This window comes from Pleurodeles waltl, chromosome 7 (genome assembly GCF_031143425.1).
Source record: "Pleurodeles waltl isolate 20211129_DDA chromosome 7, aPleWal1.hap1.20221129, whole genome shotgun sequence".
Lineage (NCBI taxonomy): Eukaryota > Metazoa > Chordata > Amphibia > Caudata > Salamandridae > Pleurodeles > Pleurodeles waltl.
The window spans coordinates 82,014,480-82,039,522 of NC_090446.1; the positions used below are offsets into that span (position 1 = coordinate 82,014,480).

The 25,043-nt window shown below is 43.0% G+C and overlaps 1 protein-coding gene across 1 annotated transcript in view; it reads right to left on the reverse strand.

The window, feature by feature from the left end:
• Window positions 1-17,770: 17,770 nt before the first annotated feature.
• Window positions 17,771-25,043, reverse strand: part of NECAP1 (NECAP endocytosis associated 1) — a 56,987-nt gene continuing 49,714 nt past the window's right edge. Inside the window, exon 8 of the mRNA XM_069243041.1 lies at window positions 17,771-20,313. Coding sequence (XP_069099142.1) covers window positions 20,265-20,313 — 49 coding nt within the window. The 3' untranslated portion in view covers window positions 17,771-20,264. The remainder of the gene's footprint in view (window positions 20,314-25,043) is intronic.

Sequence of the window (25,043 nt, forward strand, 5' to 3'; positions counted from 1 at the left end):
CCTTCCCCCTGGTAGCATATACTCGGCTGTAATTTTCAACCTTTACCTGGAGCCGTTTTGTGCTCTAATCAAAGATGATAACTCAATAAAAAAAAAAAAACTATATTGACTCTCAAGGGATCAATAAACGCATCATTTGGGCCAATAAAACATCAATTATTATTGTCCTAATATTTGTAATTTCTTTGATTTGTTCCAATATCACACTCTACGCGGTATTCTCCAATCACCATGCTAAATGAACCTTACAAACAATACTCACCACCACCACTATCTATAGTCTCTAAAAACAAAATAGATTCTGTTCATAGTGCTTATGTCTTAGTTACTTGGCGGCTGTTATCCGTAAATGTCTGTCAAAGTCCAAGTCGTCTGTGCAGGTAGTCCATTAAGATAACATCATTTAACACAGTCCGCTATAATTTACATTGTAGAACAATTGGTGGACTTCACCATTATCCATAAATATGAACTCAATGGGGACTCCTGATATGTTGTTGATGCGTTTTGGCCTATTTAGTTCCATTCCTCATAATATCTCCCTAGTGCGCAAGGACTGCGCGGGTAACATAGAATCGCGTTTGAGTCGTAGTACGATCTCCTGTAATCATATCTCTCTGCGTTCTGCTGTAGGGAAACAGCATCAAGATTCACCAATATGCTGCTGATACACAACTCTGCTTGAAAGTCTCTTCTGTTTCATACATCCACTGTCTCAAACACTACCTGCACATTTGGATGTTCAGCACCTATCTGATGATCAAGCGAAACACAACAGATTTCCTGTTTGCAATAACGAAAAACAATACAAACCTGGCTCTATGAAATCAACATTAATGACTTTGAACTCCAACCTTCACCAAATGACAAGTCACTTGGATTCATCCTGAACACCAATCTCACCCTCATGGAACATGTTACTAAAAACAAAGGCAACCCAGTAACAGCTCTTTCACTTGTATAGAAAGTAAAACTTTCTGAAAGAAACTCTAGAACTGTTGTTCAGGCCTTTGTTCTCTTGCATCTGGAGGGTGGTTATACACTGTTCTATGGCCTTCCACATTCACCCTCATCAACATGAAACTCCATTGGCTCCCCTACAACCTTCAAAACTAGCTGCTTCACTTACAAAGCCATCACTACCAGCACCCTGCTCATCTTGCAGACAAGCTCGCCATCTTTGGTGATTCTCTGCACACCTTCTGCTAATGACACCATCAGACTTCAGAGTAAGAACCTAAAAAAAAAAAAGACAGCAAGCTTTTCCCATCTGTGCACCCAGGATCTGGAACCACATCTCTGGATCCATCAAGCTAGGTTTCCATTGTAGAGCTACCATATACATAGGTACATAAAAAAGATTATTTAGAAGGGAACTGCTGCCAAGACAGACCAGACCAACCAGGGCAACCTAAGTCTGTGCCTGCAGACACAGCAATCCCAAAAACAACAATGTACCAGCACCTATAGAACTCCTGAAGGAGGCCTCGACGATAAGCCAGATCCCACTGTCAAGTAGGATAATAAATGGGAATATTGAGATGCCATTTTTCCATTTTGTATTTTTTTTTTTTATAGTGGGATGTGACTCATCGCTCTCACATTGGCTGCTGCTGACTCCATGGGTCACATCACTTAACGTTAGTATAAATGCTGGTGGTATCCTCCAAACGAGGGACCCAGGGCTGGCATTCTGTCACGCCAGTGAATAAACAATATGCAACTTATGTGTCACTGCCTATATCCTTTATGGATTCCTCCGTATGTACTGGAAGATGACACCTTTATGGAAATTATTTACCTGTCAAATGCTTGTCTGCAAACTTTACTTATCCTCCATGACCTTAAGTTGACTTCATTGAGCTCCACAAACACCACACTTCACCCTTATGATGTCCTCAGTGGGGGGGTTACTTACTAAGGGGTGTGCAGGTGCAGTGTAATTTTTAGAGTTGAGCATCCAAGCGGTCTAGCGTGTTGTAATCTCTCTGTCGGCTTTTAACCACGCCCTCTCTTGCTATTCATTCTTTTTTGTGCTCGTCTTAAATGCTTAATTTTTATTGGTGCATTTTGTGAAATGTCCCTCCTTTGCGTGCCGAGTTCCCTCCCCAGGCGATTTAACTGAGTGAACATTTTTGTTGGCCATCACACTACGCCACGCTTCCTCCTGTTACAGCGTGTGATGGCCCCCTCCTCCAGTTTCGGTTTGCTGTTCATCCCAGCCGCGATCCTTTCTAGACATTCATGTAGGAAGCTAATCACTTGCGCTCAGGGCGGTGGTGGAACTTTGAATCGGCTCACTTCTGTCAACTGTTTTACTTCTCATTTTCAATTTATGTGGAAAAAAAAGTCCAGTTACGTATTTACAATGCTAATAGCTCTAACTTGAGTAAACACGAGACCCATTACATTGCAAATGCTTGTTTTCACTGTACCCAAGGGATGTGGTAGGTGGGCTGATACACAAAGAAAAGGAAACCGGGATCAGACATGATCAAAATAGGGTAAAATAGAGAAAGGAACAAATAGGAACAGTGAGATGGAGCAAAAGGTAAGTAGGGAAAAGTAAGAATGCGGGGGACAAAACGGGTACAGAGAAAGGAAACAAAAAATTGGAGAAGAGAGGGCGGGTGAAAGAAAGGAATAAAACATTAAAGTTAATGATGAAGAGTGAAATGTAGAAGGGTGAAAGAATGAATAGATAAAAAAAGGGCAAAAGGATGGAAAGATGGTTACACTGATTGAAAGTGTGGATGGATGGATGGATGAATGGATGGACACGTAGGAGGGAAAATTGATGGATTGATTCATTGCTGTGTGGATGGGCGGAGAATGAACATTTTAAGGGAACTCCTTTAAGTAGGGTTGGGTTTTCTTGTTTCTTATGCTCAGGTTAATTAGAGTTATCGTTAGTGGGGGTGGGGGTGGGGGCGGGGGCGGGCATTTTATTTTTATGGCTACTTACTTAGTTTCCAAGCTCCCCCCTTTACCTCTGTACCAACTTAATTGTCGAACTTCAAATAATGTTAGTTTCAATGGAAATTGGAAAGTCATTTCTCCAGCAGAGGGCGAACTTGTGCTGAAAACATTTTTGACATCGGATCACTCCACAACATAGAGGTGTTCCTGTAATTTCGCCAACAGATGCTCTTTCACTGCCCAAATCCTCGTTAGTTTTTTTTTTTTTTTTTAACATGAATTTCTGCGCCAGTCCCAGCAGCTTTCGTGGGACCAAGGGCCAGACGTACTAAAAATCCAGTTTGCGATTTTCTAATTGCAAATCTTTGTGATTCGCAATTAGGAAAGTGCAACCTGTGATGTACTACAGTTTGTTTAACACTGTTTGCGATTCCCACAAGGGCGGCAAGGGACCTGCCGCACTCATTTTCATCAGGCAGGTCACAATTTGCGACCCGTTGGGAATGGCCGCCCTCACAGGGATGGTGGCCTGCTGGGGTCAGCAGTCCACCATGTCTGTGAATGCTTTTTAAATAAAGCAGTTTTTTGTAATGCAGTACAAAAAGAAAACTAAAAAGTTTTCTTTTCAGTTTGTAAGATTAAATAGTGATCTATGGGACAACTGGCTGCTGTTAAAAATGTTTTCACCCATTACCGCCTCCTCTACAGAGCTGGAAAAATATGAATGTTTTGCCACCGCATTCTGGTCGCAAAACATTTATATATATATTTATATCAGTGCTATTCGCCATTAGGAAGGGATGCCCTAAACGCCCCTTTCTAATACCAAATCGTAAAAGTAAAATGCGATTTTGTTACACGTTAAAGAGTCACATTTTGCCTTTTGTACTTGGTAAAATGGTTCGTACATCTGGTCCCAAGATTTGTGTTTGCACTTCTCCCAGTCAAGGGTAGCAAGCCTGGGTAGGAAACTGCCAAACCCTTCTGACCAGTGGCCACTCGCTCCCAGTACACAGACTTATCTTTACCTTTAATACCCTTATATGTGATAGAAGGCTCAGATGGGCTTTCCTGCTGACACTTCTAAGCATAATTTGTTAAAAACACTACATGTGGTGCTCCTCAGATTTTTTGTAATTTATGGGACATCATTATTTTTGTATTTATTTTTTTTACACACTTGGGCCTGCATACTTTCAATCTTTCTCCTCCCCCCCTACACACACACACACACACACACACACACACACACACACTCTCTCTCTCTCTCTCTCTCTCTCTCTCTCTCTCTCTCTCTCTCTCTCTCTCTCTCTCTCCCCCCCCCCCCCCCTCTCTCTCTCTTCCCCCTCTCTCTCTCTCCCCCCTCTCTCTCTCTCCCCCTATCTCTCCCCCCCCCCCCCCCCCCGTCCCCGGGCACCTCTGAAAGGCGGTGAGCCTGGCGCAAAGCCCACTTTGCCCATGCTTTAAAACATCTCTGGCGTTGGTCTAGCCACGTTTGTAGGAGTGAAGTTGACTGCTTCATGTCTAGATACTTCAATGATCAGTAACCTGGCCCTAGAGTGACTCCAGTGTAAGAAGGAACTGTGTTACCTATGTCCTCAAGCTTCTTAGCTGCGCCCATTTAAACATTAACATAGTGGTTCTTTATAGGAATTCAGGTACCCTGGCCTCATCAATTTCGCTGATTTGAACTGCAAAACAATTCACAAAGATATGAAAACAATCATTCATCAAACAGATGATGAAACTTTTTTAATTCATGGAAAAAAAACCTCAGAATTATAAGACATCCTGGGGAATTTAGAAGGTTCGCCTAGTTTTGCATTCTGCCCATTGCTTGTCATTGGCTTTGTAGCTCACATTTTCTTGCCTTCCATTTGCTGGCTTTATTTGTTTTATTCTGGCCAGCTTGAGTGCAGTCCTTCCCTTGCAAAAACCTTGTTCACAGAATACTTCTTAGTGCTCCTGTTCTGTAAACTGAGTAGGTATTTAAGAATATATCCAAATTACGAATGCACAAGTGAAGCACATTCTTTATTTCTGAAGTGTGTTAGAAACAAATACTTTAATATGATCAAAATGAATCATTAATGTAGGTGATGCAACTTCCACACATTTACTTCTGTGCACTGAATTCCATGCCACACTACTCTGCACGCACCACTGCACACACCACTATGCTACTCTACTCTGCACTCTATGCCACTTGAGTCTACATCACTCCCCTCTACTCCACTGAACTCTACAGCACTCCACTATGCAAAACCCTAACCTAGGTCACTGCATTGTACATCACTGCACTTAATGCTACTGCACTCTACACCACTATGCTCTGCAACACTCTGTATGCCAATGCACTGTACATCAGTCCACTCTACACCACTCCAGTGTATGCAACTCCACACTATGCCACTCCAATACATGACACTCTCTGCCACTTGACTCTACCACACTCCACTCACCTCTATGCCACTAACGTTTAGCCATGCTGAACAGCAGTCACTCTGGTGAACAACATGAATAAAGCACATTGGCAAAGCCAATAGGTCTTGCACAGGCAAAACCTATTGGCTTTGCCAATGCTTGGTTCCTTCGGTTGCCCAACAGTATTTCCACCCGTATGCCACCTGTCAAGGCTACAATACTGGTAAGGTGACCAAAACCATTGCTCACCCACCTCAATGGTGGACCCTTTGTCCAGATTCAGATGGTTTTTACCTAAATGCATGCATGCGTAAATCATACATGTACATCTTGGCCTTAATATATAGGTTGTCCGTCGAATTCTAAGCTTATCCCCATGGCCACACTGATGCAATTACCGTTGGGGAACAAAATGCTGATGAGGAATTTCATTCCTAGGTTTGAGGGTCGCCCTTCACCTAGAGTCCTCATTCTGTGTATACTGGAGTGTAAGGCTTCAGAGATCAAGCAGCACTTTAGCTGTTCCTGCTACCCTGGATTATCAGGAAAGGAGCAGCATTTCAACGCCACTGGGGAGGGGGGGGGGGGGGAGAGAGAGAGAAAACAAATAGCAAAGATTTGTGCTGCGGTGGGTCTCCAATAACCTGATGTCCTTCCCTTGACACTCTGGTTTATCCCAGCCATCCCTATGCTAAATGCATATGAAACAGTAACAGGATAACACACGCTGCCTCAGTCAAACACCCCTACTTCCCCAGTATCCCTTGAGCTCTCCACAGCATCGATTCTGAGGACCTAGCTTCCTTTCTTGTCTCTCCGGCTGAATCCTGCCACAATCTGCAACTAGAAGATTGGGTACATAAGCAAATCCACCCTCCAAGCCAATTAGCGTGGTCCTTTCTAAGTCCTGCTCGCTAAGAACACTGCTGGAAGTCGCCCAAGAACACCAGCCTGAGTGCACTGCAGCTACTGCAAGAGAATTATTGAACCTAAAAGCTCAGACCATGCTGCTGCCTCTGTGCTTGTGAGCCAAGTGCCCACTGTGTGTTGCTTTCATGCTCCAGTGGCCAACCCTACTTCATCTGCTACCAACTTTCCTCAACATGAGTCCGTCCCCTCCTCCTCACCGGTACTACACGTTGTCGAGGTAGTTGGAAGCCTTTTCTGTTGTGATCCTTACTCTCTACTTCCAATTAAAGAGAACACCTTTCTGCACTTCCAAGAGCAATAGCCAGAGCGCCTAAACCTTTCCTCCTCCTCCTGGATTTGTGTTCATTTGCCCATTGATGCTCAAGAGACCATGCTCACGATCCACATTCCCTCTGATGAACAGTGGCTCCAATTTATACCTGCACTTCGCGTGGAATGCCGCATGCTTTCTACCATGCCAATACTGACAATGGAACAGATTGTGAAACTCCCAAGAGCAGCATCTAGGTGGGCTGCACAGACTGTAATTTGTTTCCTGCAGCCAATGTGATTCACAAACTTGATCGTTATTATTTTGAACTTTCCTCCAGCGTTTCTAATTCCCGCAGCCACTCTCAAGAGCAACCTAACATTTGGGAAACCAACCCTGTACCTCGATACCCAATGATTGGCCCGGATCCTGCTATCCCACTTGCATCACCACCCTGTGGCATGCTTCTTATATGACACGGCACCCAAAAAGAATCCCTCAGAACTGAGACTGTCATTTTCTTTAGTATTATTTCAGGTTGGAAATCTTCAATTTGCCTTTTACTGTTAATAACTATTCACCTAATGTTATCTCCCATTCATACCAGCATTTATCCTCTCAAAGCACCCATCCCCCTTTGGGATGTTGGTTAAAACCTAGACCTTTAAACTGAGGGCAAGTGGAGAGATAGTGACAAAACTTGATCATGTTCGAATAAACTTACCTCATCAACTCACAAGTTGTTCCATGGATTACCTTGTTATTTGGATAATTGAACAGTGGTCACCTGATCAATACTAGTCTGTAAAGAAAATATCAGACGGATGGTCGCATTTGTGTGGTTTCGGGTGTAAAATAGAAAATTTCATCTAAAGCAGAGTCTTTAATTTCCCACAAGGGTCCTTCTTTAGATGCAGCAAACTATCACAGACATTGGTGCCTCATAGTTCAGGATCCTCTTCAGCCTTATAGGGACAATGCATTGCTTCCCAAGGGACTGTTGCACAAGAATCCTTAGTGGTCAAACCCACGATCAAGGTAAATGTTGTGGACCTGGCTAAAGCACAGAAGGAGGATGCCATGATGAGCTCTTAAAAGGTCTAGTAGGGATTGTGTGATTAGATGACAGCAGGGGCACTGTTGGCAAGAAAGGGAGTAAAGGAGGCGACATTGTTGTGGAGTTAGAAGGACCCTGAAAGGAAGGATGTTGAGTATTTTAAGATCTTCTGAAACGTTTGGGAGTGGGGTGAGTGCTTCCATCTCCTATTTGTCACACATCTGTCCAATTACATTTCTGGCTTCATTTGAATCTTTTAAAGTCTTTGAGAGCTTAAAGTTGAAAATAGGTTTCACCCCTGCAACAGGTCCTCAGATACTGCGCCCAAACATGGTTAGTTCTGGCAGCCTTATCATCTATCAAAAGAAAACCAGCTCTCATTTTGCTGGTCAATGAGATGGCCGTCATCTGTGTCCTCATTGACAATGTTAATGCTCATCTAGGTTGGTGCCAGCATGCTCAGAGAAAAAATGATTGATGTGCAACTCAAGGATCAGGTACATTAGGATTACAAGAACTCAAGTTGCAGAAGACACAACTGAGTGCACGGGTTTAAACAACTAGATAATAAGGGACATATTTATCATTGTGTGGCGTCACCCTTGCACCGCACAAGGGGGATGCATCAAGAAAGAAAAATTTATCAAACTAAGCAAGGCCTCTTTGCGTGGCGCTGAATGGTTTACTAAAGATTAAGTAACACAAGGCTGCGCAAATTGCTGCCTTTCGTTACTCTGACCCAGGGAGGCGTTCCACGGGTGAAGCATTTAATCACAGATTTTGGCGCATTCTCAGATTTACCAACACTGGTAAACCTGGGAATGCGTCAAAATGCTACACCTTCCCAGGGTAGGTGCAACAAGGAAGAATATCTTTATTTCTCAATGTTGTTACTTCTTTCTAAGCATTCTGCGGCAAACTTAAGCAGAGGTAAATGCTTTTGAGGATTGTTTTTGTGCAGGAAGCTCCCCCTTCCTGCACAAAAGCAATCTTGCCTGCGTTGGCACAAGGTAGCACATTGTGCCTAAGTGCAAGAAAAGGACAGGGAAGCGCCCTTTCACACAGCGCAGTAAGGTTGCTGTGCAAAATAATGATTAATCTGCCCCTCATTGGAGGAATTGGGCACTAAAAGCAGAGTTACAGGGGGTCTCACCTATAAAACAGGTTTCCCCAGCACATAATAATTAAAATGGTCATCATTTTTTGGTTTTCAAAAGCATTTACCTCTGTACAGTGGGACTTGCACAATGTATACTTGTGAGCCTTGGGTGTCCCACCCAAATAAACAACACAGTAACATAATTGCTGACAACCTGTCCAGTCTCCCATTGGTAACCCTCTTCCATGCCTTAATACCAAAGATCATGTTTCTCCTAACACTCTGCAGGTGGTTAAAGCTCAGTCAACATTTAACATGAAAAACGTTCTCCAGTCGCCTCTGAAACTTTACATTTCCTTCTGCAATGCATTATTTCTCAAGGATACACAATTCATGTTACAGCTTCGCCAGAATGTTGTTCAAGATGAACTTAAATGTACTTTTTCGTATGTTCTATTTACTGTTATTGGCATGGAAGTCACCTGACCAAGACACAAAACCCTATTCGAAGTTTACTTATACTGGTGGACATAGTCCCCAAGTCATTCTTTATATGGAAATAATCACATGGCTGTTTCTTTGCCTGCACTGCTGAGTGTATAAAATAAAATGTCAGGCTGAACGGCAGGCAAGTGTACCTCATTTTATTCTAAAAGAATGAAAAATGGAGAAAGATGGATTTTAGGTCCCTCGGTGTGTTCTTTGTTGAATCGCCTCCTTACTGCAGCACTTATCTGATCATCCTGGAAGGAGATAAAAAAAAAAAAAAAAAGGCCCCTGTAATCTCAGGATAAGAAAGTCATGCTAGCAGGCCTTTGGATTGTGGAGGTATGCACACGCAACAAACAAATTTATGGAATGCGCTGTCCATGCATGGACCCCACTCTTTCCACGCAAAGAAAAATATCCGTTGCACAACCATCTCTCTTTCACAGCACTTCAAAATATATTTCAAATGTCTGGCCATGTCTTCCGAGTTAAGCCTCCTTTGCCTTCTGAAGCAAAGTACTGCGGAGATAAGGATGCTTCTTATGGGCACCAATTTGGATTTGAAAACAGCATGAATTTCCTCCAGATGACTCCTGTTTTAGTCTCCTAGCCTGTTGTGTTTGCCTTCAAATAAAAGTGGGTTGAAGAGACCTCCATAAACAAAAACAAAGACATAGTTAACATAAGTGCTGGGACTAAAGTTATTTACATGGCGTTCCGAAGCTGCGCCACCCTGCCCTTGTGATTTCTGGGCAGCCCGGTGTTTTTACTCCTACTGAGTTGCGCAATCATGCAAGCCTACTGACTTTAAGCCACCAGAGCTAGGCTCGGATGTCCAAAGAGGCACCAAAAGTGCACCCTCGTTTCATGAGAGTCTACTAGCCTCTCCAACCAGGCTATGTGGGTTGACAGTGGTGACTAATTTCTAGTTCAAGCCCCAGTGGAGAGAATGCTTACAAGCTCTCCCCGTGAAAACTCTGTTAAGTCTACAATAACTGGATTCTTCTGCCTTCTGCGAGGGAATTAATGAGGGAGCCAATACTGAATGTGAAGTGTGGTTCTAGTGAGTTGTGAATGAAGCACAGTGTTTGTACTCCACTGAGTAAGACTGGTGGTGTCCCATTAGGCTGTACCAGTCCACCCACACAACAATCTACATTACATCCCTCCAACCCAAAACTAGGTGTGCCTAGTAAGTAGAAGAGAGGGACCATTCCCATTTAAAGTGGTCAGGTTTCCCCTGCTAGAGCAAACCTAACCCAACCCTGCTAAATGACTGCAGAGAGCAGGTCACTGCACATTAACCCAGCCTTTCCAAACCCCCTCAAGAGGGACAGCGGAGCAGACAGCCCAACAATTTTGGAATGCAGGAAGAATGCTGCCTCAAGATTTAAGGAGCACCCATGCATTCCATAGGCACTTCATCAGTGATTGGTCAGGCAAGGCCATAAGGGGAGTACAAGCCCTCCCCAGCTGGGACATTGTTCAAAGTTCCACTCATCACTTAGAGGTCATGTGCTCCAGCACCAGGAGAGAAGACTGAAGACATTGTCTGCAATTCTCCCTCCAGACTGGGTCCATGTAAGGGATAGTCTGTATGAACATCATTACCCCTGGACTTGTGCAATGAAAGGATAGAAAATGCCCACAGCAAGATGCCCCAGCACAAGAGCAGCAAATGTTCCATGTTATATCTGAGTTAAGGAAGCACACTATCACCTTTTGACATTGATAGGGGTGAGCTTGCTCCATACCCTAACTTTCTGAGGTCTATGAGGTTTCTTTACATAATTCCTCTGCTTCCCTCACAGCTCTGCAGAAATCTGGACTTTGACTCTTGACCCGGGGGACTGAAATCACTAAAACTTTCAAGTTTCACCCCGATTCCAGAGATATCGACTGTTGTTCCCAACCTGGACTCCAGTAACTGGACTTGTGCCCCTCAACTAGGCACCTGTGGCAGGACACTGTCCCCACAACACTACCCCAAGGAAACACAGACAGCACCTGCGGAAAAAGTACGGTCAAAGATGGAATCCTGATTGCTTGGGTTTTTGTTTGTTGGCCCAGAGAGGAATATGAATATCCCCCAAACTCTACCATCACTGTCATTGAACCAGCTATAACAGTTAAAAATATTGTACCACTGTGCGTTGCCACCAACACTGCAACCCAAACAATTGTGAACTTATCACTTACTCATTGGCACTAGGGCTCAGAGTTCATCAGATCAGCAGGATGTAGGCACAGAAAAACAATGTGGGGCTTTGTTGTCCAGTTCAGAAGGCGTTAAGCAACACTGATTTCCTTTATAGACATGGATTCCAGTTTACAATTTACTTGCCTGTTACTAAAATCTTTTTTTCTAGTAGAGTACGGGGTATTCATTTATTAAATAAAAATTATTGTGCTGCACTGTCTTCTGAACGTCCATAACCCACCTACTGAAGTGAAAATCAGTTTGACCACTCTACCTTGAGCGACCCGGGTGCAAAAAGAGAGTTCTTGCCATTTCATTTGGAGTACAACAGCTCTGGGACAGCAGTGGAAATCGACTGTAATCTAAAGGAGAACCTGTCTGCCCATGAAATGGCAGAACACGCAAACAGTGACGTTCAGGGTTGTAGAATAAAAGGTACATGGAAGGAATAAACTGATCCCCTGCACCGCGATTGCCCCAGCACTGTTTCTTGAAGTCTGGTTCCATGCTTGTAACCATAAGTGGCAACGCTCCTGATGATCTGCTGCCATTGGCTCCATTAACAAAAGATCTTTTCTGTGATGGACATGCCCAGCTACATGTTTCAAGGTCTGCTTTCTTCTCTTTCAGTATCCGTGTCCAAATGTCAGGTTGGATGTTCTATCCTAATTTTGGCCCTTTTATGGTTCGGAGGGTCGGTATGTATGCAGTGTTTGTATAGCACAAATCTAGCCAAAAGGCAGCAGAGTTATATACAAGGCAAATATTCACGAATCAATCTAGGCACTAGGCTGGAAGCAGCAAAAAATGCAGACAGGAGGTGCGATGGTGCCTACTCAGCTTAGGCATCTGCCAGGAAGTGACATGAGACAACCATTTATTGTTACTACCTGGCACTCCCATGTCAGTGTGGTATCCTAGTAACGTGCGTGTAGGTGCGTGCACTCTGGGCACGAGAGATAAGGTGAGAATGTTGTGTTAGCTCGAGAATGGCTTTTGGAATGTGCAGCGGAGAGAGCGACAGTTGACGGGGAGAGAAGAGGATGTTGGTTGGCGTAGGGCTACTCATTTAGCTTCTAACTAAATAAACCATCGAAACTTCCACTATTTACTGGTGTTGTTCGTGCTTGCCACACCGCCGACCTTACATTGGCGACAAGCGACGTTAAAAAAAAAAAAAAAAAAACGCGGATCGGAAATGAGCGGAGTCTACGGAGGAGAACGCTGGATTGCTGAGAAGTAAACAAGTGTCAGCTGAGCCCTAACAACACACCTGTGAATCTTCCCTGTTAAGCCGCCCATATCCAGGTATTCCATTTTGTGCCAGCATGTTTATTTTTGGCTTCAGCCCTTCCTGGAGCTTCGCCGTGCGAGGATCTAATGCGCAAACCCTAGCAACAGTAACCATTGACGCATGAGGCAACGCGTCTTCTGCTGGGGTTTGAGCTTCGCGAGGAACTCACGTGCACACCCCTGGCAACAGTAACCATCGATGCGTCCTGAAACAACGGGTCTCCTACTTAGACCCGTGTTTTCTGGCAACTGTAACCTACAGTCTGCCTTCAATCGTGCCTCGCTCTTAGACGCCTCAAGTTTACCTTCCGCTCTGAATTGCGCCTATTATTCTTGTTGTGTTCGGAGTGTTGAGATTTTAAGATCAGTGACCGAATATTTTTTTTTTTACCCTGTTTTTATTTCTTTTCTTGGCAATAGAGATATCATCATCAAATTCTGTGCCATTCCATACTACTGTTTCAAGCTACTTTAACTCAGCCTGCAGATCACAGAATTCTCTTTTCACTGGTGCACCGTTCTTTTTAACTTCTCCCGGTGACCCACCCATTCCTTGGCAAAAGTGGAAAAAGGTATTTAACAACTATGCCAGGGTGTGTGGTACTTCATTGAGCGCCGAAAGGAAGACATCACTATTAATGCACTGTTTAGGCACTGAGGGACAAGAAGTCTTTGAAAATCTCCCTGATCTTTCAGATACAGACTCTACTGGCCTCAACGAATTTGAGATTTGTTTACAGAAACTGGATCTGCATTACTTACCAAAAGTAAGTACAGTTCTTGAAAGGTACCAATTTAGAAAAAGGATGCAATGCCAAGGTGAGACGATGGAACAATATATAAACGGAGCTCAGAAGACTTGCTTCTACTTGTGCGTTTGGAAATTCTTATGAAGAACGTCTGAGGGATCAATTCATGCTTGGCTGTTCCTTGGAGAAGGCAAAAGAGAGCATGTGGCAAAAAAACAATCCATCCCTAGATGACGTTCTAGTATTGGGCAGAACCTGTGAGCACTCCAGGAAACGTGTAAAAGTACTTCGAAAAGACTCCATTGTATCTGACACAACAAGGGAAGAAGGAGTCTCTGTGAAAGCAATACAATGCAACAATACTGACAAAGTTGGTGGGGAATCAGCAAAGACAAAGAAAACATTTGCTGGGGAGTGTTTTAGGTGTGGGAATATTGGCCACATGGCCAATAACAAGGAAGGTCCTGCCTGGAAAATACTTTGTAGGAACTGTGGTAGAGTTGGACATCTTGCAAAATGTTGCAGGGTAAAGAATAACACAAAAAAAAAAAATAAGAAGTGTGGTGCGATGGTGACGCAAATGATGCGGAAGCAGTGAATGTGGTTCAGGTCTTACAAACAAGTGTTGGGTCTTTTGATGGTCCTGTAGAGGCAATCTTGGTTAATGGTAAACCCCTCAAAATTCTCTGATTCTGGGGCAAAAATTACATTGGTACCAAAAACATTTTATGATCAGTATTTAAAGGGGACAGTCGACAGTCAATACTATCAAAAATTTACCCAGTCCACAAAATAAAGAAGAACTTGTAAAGTTTCTGAGGATGGCAGAGTTTTATAATAAATTTGTCCCACGCTTTGCAGAAAGAACCTATTACATGAGACAATTGTTGAAGAAAAGAGCAGCATTTAGGTGGGATCAAGTATGTGAAAGAGAGTATCAGGACATCAAAGACCACCTGGATAAGGCAGCAGATTTAGGGAGTTTTAACGCTCATGATGAAATTATTTTGATGACTGATGCCAGCTCAAAGGGTCTTGGGGCGGTTTTATTGCAAAAAAAAATAATAATAATAATAAAACACGGTCAAATGAGGACAATCCTTTTTCCATCTAAATGTTTGAAGGGAGCGGAATTCAATTATTCAGTTGTTGAAAAAGAGGCACTTAGTGTCTTTTGGGCAGTGAGAAAACTGAGGAAGTTTTTGTGGGGACATAAATTTCAGATAGTGACTGACCACAAGCCTCTCATAGAGGTATTGACTAAAAAAGGAATAGAGATGATATCACATAGAATCAGGAAGTGGGTAGTGGCATTGCAAGAATTTGTATTCGTGATTTCCTACATGCCTGGGACATTAAATGTTCAGGCTGATTGTCTTTCGAGACTGTGCCCAGACACTGGAAAAGATGATGAGATCATTGAAGGAGGGTGTTTTGCAGACATTGTAGCTGATGAGGAGATAAAGGTCTGTATAGTTACTGAGGGAACAATTTCGGAACCAATGTGGGTGGATGAATTGTCAAAAGATGTAATGTTGCAGGAAGTACTAAGTAAAATTACAAATGGTTGGGGTGTCAAGGAGAAACTATGTGAAGAAATGTCAGGTTACTGGCAGGTCAGAAATGAATTGTCTGTGGTTGATGGGCTAATGATGAGAGGCAGCAAGTTGGTTCCACCAGCCAGCTTGAGAAAGGGTCTTGTTAATCGTGCTCACTCAAGCCACATGGGCATCTCCAAAACAAAGGAGAGATTAAGGAACGCCTACTGGTGGCCTGCCATGGACATCATGGTAGAAAGAGAAGTGAGGAACTGCCATGAGTGCGCGTGTTCTGATAAAGTATTAAAATGTAGGATTCAGCCCATGGTCATACGTGAGGAGTCCTCCGGTCCCTGGGTTGACATAGCCTTGGACATTTTAGGTCCAATTAAACTGAAATCTGTTGACAGATACGTTTTAGTCTGCATTGACATGTTCTCCCATTGGCCTGAAGTCAAATTTGTGAATTCGGTTGAATCAAGAGACATAATTAAATTTTCTTGATGACCTATTTGAAAGAGAGGGCTTCCCCTCTACTTTACTGACTGACAACGGGGTGCAGTTTGTCTCTGAAGCAACAGAGTCTTTTTTAAGAGAAAGGAATGTGGTGCATAAAAGAACAGCTCTTTATCACCCAGAGTCTAATGGAGTTGTTGAGCGCTTTATAAAAGTGCTGAAACAATGCGTGCAATTAGCGCTTGTTAATAGTGTTGAGTGAAGTAAAAAAATAAAAAAAAGTTCGGGAATATCGATTAACACAGGGGTGACTCCTTTCCAGTTGTTCAAAGGTAGGGTGCCTTACAGTGAGATTGAACCCAGGTGGGTAATGGAGAAAAGGAAAGAGGTTAATGATCAAGTAGATAACGCTTCTAACTAAATAAACCATCGAAACGTCCACTATTCACTGGTGTTGTTCGTGTTTGCCACACCGCCGACCTTCTTACACAGTGCTTATCCTTTTTCCCCACATGCCTGTAGAGGCAGAGGAGGGCCATACCCATTCAAAGGAAGGCAGTGCACAAATCCCACGCGGCACAATACAAACAGCGAAGCAACCACCTAAGTGACGAGGTGGGTGGGTTTGGAACAGTAGCAGCAAGGAGCGAGCAAATCCTCTAGAAACATGATTATCAAAAGGTAAAACCTTTTTCTGATACTCCAATGAACAGGAAAAACGACCAAAACAAGGCAGAAGCTTAACCTTAATGATGCACACCCACACATCACGGCACAACCCCAACCTTAACAAAGATAAACAAAAATGTAAGAGAAAACGTCGAAAAAGCAATGGCTGTTACCACAGAACGAATGGACCCGGCAGAAGCCAACAGGGTAACAAACACCATTCAGTGAAAGGTAAATGAGCAATGTTCACGACACCCCAGCATCTGATCGAAAAGAAGACCAGGTCAAAATCAGATATTCACATACAGTCAGACCCAAGAAAATGCTAGGAGGACACTATGTCATACTAGCTGAAGAGAACAACCCTCTATCACACAGCACGTCCATGCCAACCAACAAAATGAAAAACAGGAATACCAAATGAAGGACCACTACAGCTTACCAGCAGAAGGAAAAGTAAAGACCATAGGCGGACCCTAAGCAGTGACCAACATCAAAAAGATGCACAGAAACTGAATCACCCACCAGTCAGGAGAAACATGGAAAAGCATTAGTCACAAGCAAAGCCTGTAAACTTGTGGGAAGCAGACAACACCCAGGAAGCCGGAGCAAGACAAACACTCTGAAACAAAAAGACACCCACTTCCCTTCACAATGGAAAAGGGAAGACATCTAAGATCCAAAACGATGGGGAGGAAACAGCTACAATTATAGAAAGTAATCAAACGCAGGGTGTACACAAGACCAAGAATCCAGGAAACCTCAGTCACCAAAGGCTGTATCAGACAGCGATCTCCAGGCCAAAAACTGCACAGAAGTGCATTTTGTCAAAACTAACAGCATATATACCATAATGCTCAAATAGTTAAACGTGGACCAAACTGAGCTCCCACCCCAGAGCGAAGGGCAACAGCGTACAGAGAGTAGAGGAACCAGTGAACATGAACACCCATCAAGCACCACGAATGGCCCATCACACACCAGCAGGAGCATCAACAACTCAGAAGAGGAACGTAGTGTCCTGAAAACCTAACGCACCATATCTCTAAAAGGTGAGGCTGGTGACAAATAGGAAGCAAAGCCACTGGAGGCCACCTGATTTAAGATTGGGGCATCAACCAAGAACAAACACGTTATTTTGGCGAACAGAGACAATCTGGTAGGTGCTTGACATTCTGGCAATGTTTGATGTGTTGATATCTGAAGCTGAATAAACTTTCAAATGAAGTAGTGTGTTGTTGGCATACTGGTGAATTGTTATGCAGTTGTCGATGGGTGCATAGGGGCTAGTGGTAGAGATTAAAGATGACGGGGGAGATAAGCTGGTAACCTGATCAAGGCTTCTTCCGGGACCTGAAGGTGTGTATGTGAACGAACTGGTGCTCTCTGGATAGGTAGGAGGAGAAGCAGTGAAGAATGCTTTCCTCTCTAGGAGGACAAAAGTTGTTCTCTGTTGGATGTGTTATCCCAAGTTTAGATGTTCTGCTGCCTTACTGTAGATGCTGCATAAGCCACCACATCCTGTAGGAAATGGTGTCCTAATCAAGCCCTTTTCTGTTAAGAGGCTCTGCTGCCTGCTTGTGTTTGTAAATATACCCAGGGATCTTGAAATCTCCTCTGCTGCCCTACAGCCTGTTCATTTCAGTGTATTCTCTGACCGCTAACCCTTATCACACAACACACATAACACAACCTGGTGTAGTGTATTTTTTTTATCGTTATTTTCTTTGTCGATATTGCACAGAGACAGCCATTCACTTTATATACATAATAATGAAATCTTCTAGTTCTTTCTGCTTCGTAGTTTGCTCCAACACACAATATATATTACTTCATGTATACATATATAGAGATTTTTAGAGTAGGGATAAAGATATGGGGTGTCGGTTCTCAAGGAGTGAGTAGGCCCTAGTTTCAAGCACAGCAATTCAGATTCCTGGACACATTTTTTATGCAAATGAGGGGCCAAGTCCTGCCCCTGTGCTAACACATCCGGTCTTCCCTCGTGGCCTGGTACATCTCTACAGGTTCTTAATGGAGGAATGGCTAGTTTCTTTCACTCCGTAACTGTACCTCAATTTTTCTTAACTTGAAAGATCTTTTCTAAAATCAAATATGGATTTAAAACACTTGTGATGAGATAACCACAGAAGGAGAATGCCAGAGGTGTTAACACTGCCCCTTGTGTGGAAGGAGCACCTATAGAGTCTAATTGTACAACAGCTGAAACTTAAAGCACAATGAAATGTGACCATTTTGCAATTTAATTACTTGAACATCTCTCTTACTAATGGAAGTTGTGGAAAGGAAGAGGCTAGTCAACAGCTTTAGAGTTTTCTCAACTATCAGAATGGTTGACTAGTACCCTGCTTGTTTGCCAACTGTTTACTGTACAAAAAGCATGGAGACCAGGAGTGACTCACTAACCAGGCGCAACCAGTGCAGGAAGCTGTGTGGTCAGATGTCGGCTCCTTGTACTCTGCTCAGGTGTTACATTTTTTTTTTTTTGCAAAAGGTGAAGAAAATGGGCTGCAATCAAAGAGTGACTTATTCCGGCTCCGAGGGCTTTTAATGGCTCAATGGAGACTTAACAGCTTTTGTGCTCTTTGGGGAGTTTGTGCTGGAATTGAGAAGTCTAGAAAGTCAGATGTTTCCGTCTCATGAGCTATCTATAAGGATAATTCCAAGACAACTTGCACATGGATATGAACCAACACTAGAAATCAACTGGGATCTAGCATCAATGTCTGCTAGAATAACAGTGTGGTGGAAAAAGAATCAGTGCATGTCATTCATTCCAAGCAATCAAGAAAACATGGGAGGCGAATCCCAGCTTGTGCTGCTAAGTGCACAAAGCAAATTGCACCCTGAGACCAAGGAGATTTCCAACTAGTGACTCATTCACAGTCTGCATGCTTGAGTGGGATCCAGTGATGGGCGACTCTTTCACAGCTTGCGTTCTGAGACTGAAGCAACACTGGCAACAGGTTCTGCTCAGGTATCAATCAGTCGCTAACAGCTAGTGTTATAGGAATCAAAATAATGCCAAGGTCGAGTTGGCCATAAGAACGGCAACGTGTTCTTAGCTTTAGTACCAAGTGACCAACCAACTCTTTATGTCTGCCTGGCTCTTGAAAAGGATTCTGAGGTGCGAAAACACAAACCAACCTAACATCTGTGCGAGTTTTATGTAAAACTGCCCAGTTCTACCACTTACAGCTTTACATTGACAATGGCAGCATAGAGGAGGCTGACTTGATAGAACTTGCGAACTAATGAAATTGGTTGGCGGCTGCAAGAGAATGATTTAGAAAGCAACAAGAAAGTTAATTGTTGGAAACTTGAAAAAAGAATCCAATAAGAACCTGGAGAGATACCTGCGAGGATGGAGAAACAGATGTTCTAGGGGCCAACAAATGTTGAACGGATGACAACTTTGGGATTAGTTATGACAGTCAGCAGGAATGAAACCTCTGCGGTCTCCTGAAGAGGCGTGGCAGACAAAGTGCAGTAAATCTTTCCCTTGGATGGATGGCAGCCCTTTACCTAGTGGAATGCGGGGGTGGATGATGGCTGGTTATGGAACATTTCATAGAGATCAGATGACAAATGGGCATGCACTTTTACACTAAGTAACATTACCTACGAAACATCAATGCTGCCAAGCAGAAACAAGCGGTCAACTAGATCTTCACGGGCACATCCCAGCAGACATTTGGCCGGGCGGGCGTGATCAATAAACCAGATTATGGGAAGGACAGGGAGGGATTATGCTGGAAAGGGAAGCTGTGAGCAAACAGCCTCCATCCCATTGCATTCCCCAGTCCCAACACTCTCCAGTCACTTTTAGTCTTGCAAATGTCCATGTCCAAAAAAGGAAACGGCCCTGCTAGCCAATGCGAGTTCTGGAGAAATATTTTGGATATTTCTTTCTCCTAATACAATTAGTGTTCTTTTTCCAGTACATGTTTACACTTGAAGCCGATCTCAATACAACTCCCTTTGGTGCTTCTGGCAAGCAGTAACCTGGAAGCAGACATCCTTCTCGTGAGACCAGAATTACCATTAAAAATATGGAAGAGTTGAGACATCTGGGAATGAAGCATTCTGGTTTCTTCAGGGGGTTTCACCGCTCCAGTGTGGTATCCCCAAAGGGCCCAGCATGGCTTCATCATCATCTCCCGCCCCAGCTCAGAACTGAACCCAGCTGGATGGCTGCGGGCCCTGGCCATTGATGCCGCTGTGGAGGAAGCAAAGAAGAGACATCTGGTGAGTAGACCTGAAGAAGCGTTGAAAGCCTTCCTCGCCCGCTTGATTCAAGAGCGAGCAGTCCGTTTACACACTCCAGCCTAGTTGTGAAAGAGGTGATATACAGAGGACCCCCATCCAACATACAACTGCCTTCTCCTCTTCCTTTCTTTACCATCCCAATTCTGTCTCTTTCTAGATTTCTCCTGCTGTTCAGAAGGTACGATTTATCTCCCCCTTATAATTTGGGGTGGACTTCCCGTGCCCTGTGTATGTTGGCGCTTGCACCTTTTATTCCCCATTTTCGTTCGCCCTTTTGCCTGCCGCCTTTCTATATTTAAAGAATTTTTCCCACATGATCTAGATTCTTTCAGCTGTCTTATACCACTCCATTTAGGACAAGAAGTATTGTAAAATTCGTACAATTTGCAGACTAGAATATAGGCATTTCAAACTTGTTCTAAGGATGACATTGATCATCCGAACTTGACTGAAGAAACATACGATGGCCGGAATAATTATTCAAAGCCCATTATCATCCTTGAACCCAATCATGTTTTTCTCTTCTGCTCTGGCGTTTGCCCACAATGTTGAAACTTCTTGACTCGCGTCTAATCTTTGTCTTCCATTATCTATTTTTAAAACTTGTATAAATCCCATCTTAACTACTGTTCTAAATTCATTTTGGATAACTTGTTTCATGTAGTGCAAGAGACTGAGATACATATGTACAACAGACAGGAGAACAGAAAACAGACCATACAAATGCAACAGAGGAAATATAGGACATTATCCGGGTTGCTGTGCCCACTCTAACTGAAAAATCTGTACTGGATCCCAGCGTCCAGCTGCTTTAGGGACAAGGATACCATTACACATGCAGTGGAAGAAAAAAAACAAGGTACGGAAAGGAAAACGTACTTGCAACAGCAGTCTATTTGAGATACATAAGCTTAATCTAGAGTGATACCCAACTGCTGGACCTTGAAACAGCACTTTTTTTTTTTTTTTTTTAATTAAAAAAAAACATTTTTGTTTACTATCTTCTCCCAAAGTGTGTAATGCGAGATCTACCGAAAAAAACACATCCCAAACAATCCTCCCAGGATTGCGGACTCCTTCATTCTACAGTGACAATTTTGAGACCGAGAGGTTTGCCTTCAGAAAGGCATTTGTTTTTCTGGAGAATTCATGCAGTCCACGAAAACCAAAATAAGGGGATGATCAGTTATGGGATGAGCGGATCCCATCCTGGATATCTATTGTTACAGGTGAGTAAATTATAATTCTTCCACAGGGAGTCTGCCCCTGATTAAAAACCTCAGAATCTAATTCATAGCAATGCCAGGCTCAGGTGATGGTCCTGGATTATTCAATTAGGCAAAAAGCTTACAGAACCTGTGCAGCAGTCCTAGCCTCTAAATCAAAGCCATAACCTAAAGATAGCTTCTTATAAATTAAAAAAGAAACTAAATCACTAATAATCATTGGCAAAGACAAAAGGTCGGTGTTTAATTTGGTAAAACCATAAAATTGCAACTGGACAGGACCCCGAAAACATGTCTTGCAGAACAATAAAGCTATACCAATCTGCTTTTCCAAAGATTTTTCACATTTATGCCTGGGTCCGCCACAAATTCAAGAACACTAAGGTTGTTTAGAAAGGTTCTTTTGTATTCTGATTTTTTTTTATTTTATTAAAAGGCAGGTCGGGTAAAACATGAACACCATCTATTAGTAATCTGGTTGTGTGCACTGAGTTAACCATTCCATCCATCCATCTACACCAATGCTAACTGTTCTCTCTCATTCAATTTTCTCAACAATCAAGATAGTAAAGAATGATATAGCAACATGTACATTCCTCACAAGGTATATTAAATAAGTAGAGAACAACATCAAGACTATACTACATGTATGGCAGTTGCATTGAATCCAACAGAGCACCATTTCGAACTGTCTGCTGTCATTTCATACGTCAAAGCTGTGGCAAGCAATCTATTTGATTGTGGCGCGATTGCTGGGTATGGCGATGTACTGTGTAATAATACAGCAGACCATGTTACGTCTTCCTGTACACCATAGATGGGTTTCATCTCTTTCCAAACATTGTCTCAGTCGGATCTTACCAAGGTGCATTCCCAGGCTATGTGGGCAATGTAACTAATAGCCTGATGAGACATCCACCAACTTGAGTGGACAGAAAACTTGATTGTTGTAACCTGTGGAAAGACAATGTGATAGTTGCCTAAATTTCCTTGAATGTGTCTTGTGAAGTATAAAGACTGATTGTGTGGTCATCAATCATTACCAATATACAATCCTTTCATAGCTGATCTACTGTCTGTATGCCTTTAGCTATGAACGCCTCCTAGTATGGTTCTATGCCACAATCCGAAATTAGCGGTTATCTCATAAAGGACTGCCTACATGTAGTGCACTATGAGCCTTTAGTAAATGGTATGCGTATGGCCATGCATAAGAAGTGGCTCACAGGACTCGACAGGTCTGTATAATATTGTGTTTATCTTTAGAGTAAGAGTGTGCAGTGACAAGGATATGGTAGCAGACTGGAATCACCTGGAACGATATTCAGAAGCATTCCACATGTGGTAATTAGAAGCCTCCGCTATCCATGTCGCTATGTGGTTTGTCCATTTTTAACCTTGTTTTTCCCGTCCTCACACAAATGTTTCATTATATGGGATTGATTGAACAGCTTTTCTTTGGTTATACATAGGGGTAGTATTGCAGAAAATGTATTCTGCTGCCACTTTCATTGTTTTTTTTTTTTGTACTAGAAATCTTTTTATTGACAAGTTTTTTCAAAGTAAGATAACATGGAGAACAGCTTTTGATAGGATATGAGGATATTCAACACTTGTGGGCCATCATAGTATCCGCATGGGATAAACAGTCGTGAATTGTAAACACATAGGGAACAAGGCAAGACTGAGGATAAAGAACACCACATTCGTTTTAATACCCTGTGTCTTGCCCAGAGGGACACACTGAAGGCTGTCCACCCACCAATGTCTTGTTTCTTTTGAAAACAATAAGGGATCCAAATTTTCTTCTATCATGCTCCTAATGCTTGGGCTTAGATTGTTTCGAGTGAAAGGGATATTGTCCAGCAAATGCTACTGCAGACCATCATGTCAGGGGCATGGCTTCACACTTCTCTCAATTGACGAAATATCCAGAGAAAGCAGATTAGATTTGTGCGGTATGTGAGAGGCTTCAGGGCTGGACACAGTTAGGTCATCCTCATTGAAAAATGCTTTAGATTCTAAGGCTGTGTTAGAGGGCCCAAGGATATCCTTCTTTTGCCTCTTGGCAATCGCCAAGGAATCAAGTGGTCACCCTTGTCTCCTGCCCATGTTAATCAGAAAGGGGAATGAAGTGTGGACACTGCAAGCCACCACTGCTGTGGGGTTCGTAAAACGCCATTTAACTTTAGATATAAAGCTTTGATCTAAAATGATGCAGTCCAGAGTTCTAAACAGATAGCCCCATTTCACTTGGTCACATGTTTAATCTGCATCAAGTGAAACCACTACTTTTTCGTCACCATCATTTTTCACCTGTCCCAGAATATGAGCCAATGACCCGAGATGTGCATATGAAGAACAGTTCAGCACAAAGCCAGTCTGATCTGGGATTGCAAGGTCGGTAATAGGACTTTCAACCTATGAGAGAGGAATTTTGCCAGTAAGATCCACAGTGATCAGGTATATATTGGCCTAGATCATTCACAGCTGTAGGGGTCTCAGATATGAAAAATCACAGCAATCCTTTGTTGCTTGCCTCTGGCAGCAGAGAAGTGTCTTTCTGAATGTTGTTAAAGATTTGACAAAGAGGAGGAGGAAACATGGATATTTTGTTGATCTTACATAATTTGACAGGATACCAGCCTACGTCTGTCGCCCTCGACCACGGGAGAAAATCAATAACCTGCCCAATTTCTTCCTGTGTGAGCTCCACTTCTAATACTACTACATCTTCAGGTGTAAATTTAGGTACTCCAATTTCAGAAAGAAAATGAATCTCTTCTTTTATGGTCTGGGTGCAGTCAGTCATATACGGGTTTTAATAAAAGGAGTAAAAGGCGGCTAGAAGTTGTTGGCTGCGTAACATATCTCCCTGATGATTTTCAATAGCAGCAACTGTGTGTGATGCTTCTTGTTGCCTCAACTGAAAAGCCAGCTATTGCCCGCTTTTCACCCCCATTCATACTCCTTTTGTTTCAGACAAAATGAAGTTTCTCTGCTCTTGATGTTGAAAGTGCATTCAATTCAGATGTTTTTGTAGGACTTCCTGTAATGTGTTGTATGCTGGGTTCTGAGGAGCTGAATGTGATGCTGTAGGTCTGAATGGAATTTGCTTGCGTTTAATGCCTAATCACTCATTTATTCTCCCCTTAAAAATTGCTTTTCCTGCCTCCCGGAGGACATCTGATGAAGTCAGTGAGAGGCGGTTTTCCCATTTACTCACTATAGCCTGAACCTGATGTTTGACCTCAGAGTTTATACGTAGACACAATATAGTGCCACTGGCCTGTGGGGGGCGGAGGGGGGGGGGGGAGACAAAATGCAGGGCCACATGTACGTAAACAATTGAGGATTATCTCTGCGGCTGCGACGTGCTGAAGATTTACAGACACTTAAGTACCAGTCTATTTTCAAGCAAGTGCCATATAAACCGGACATCTACATTTATCCT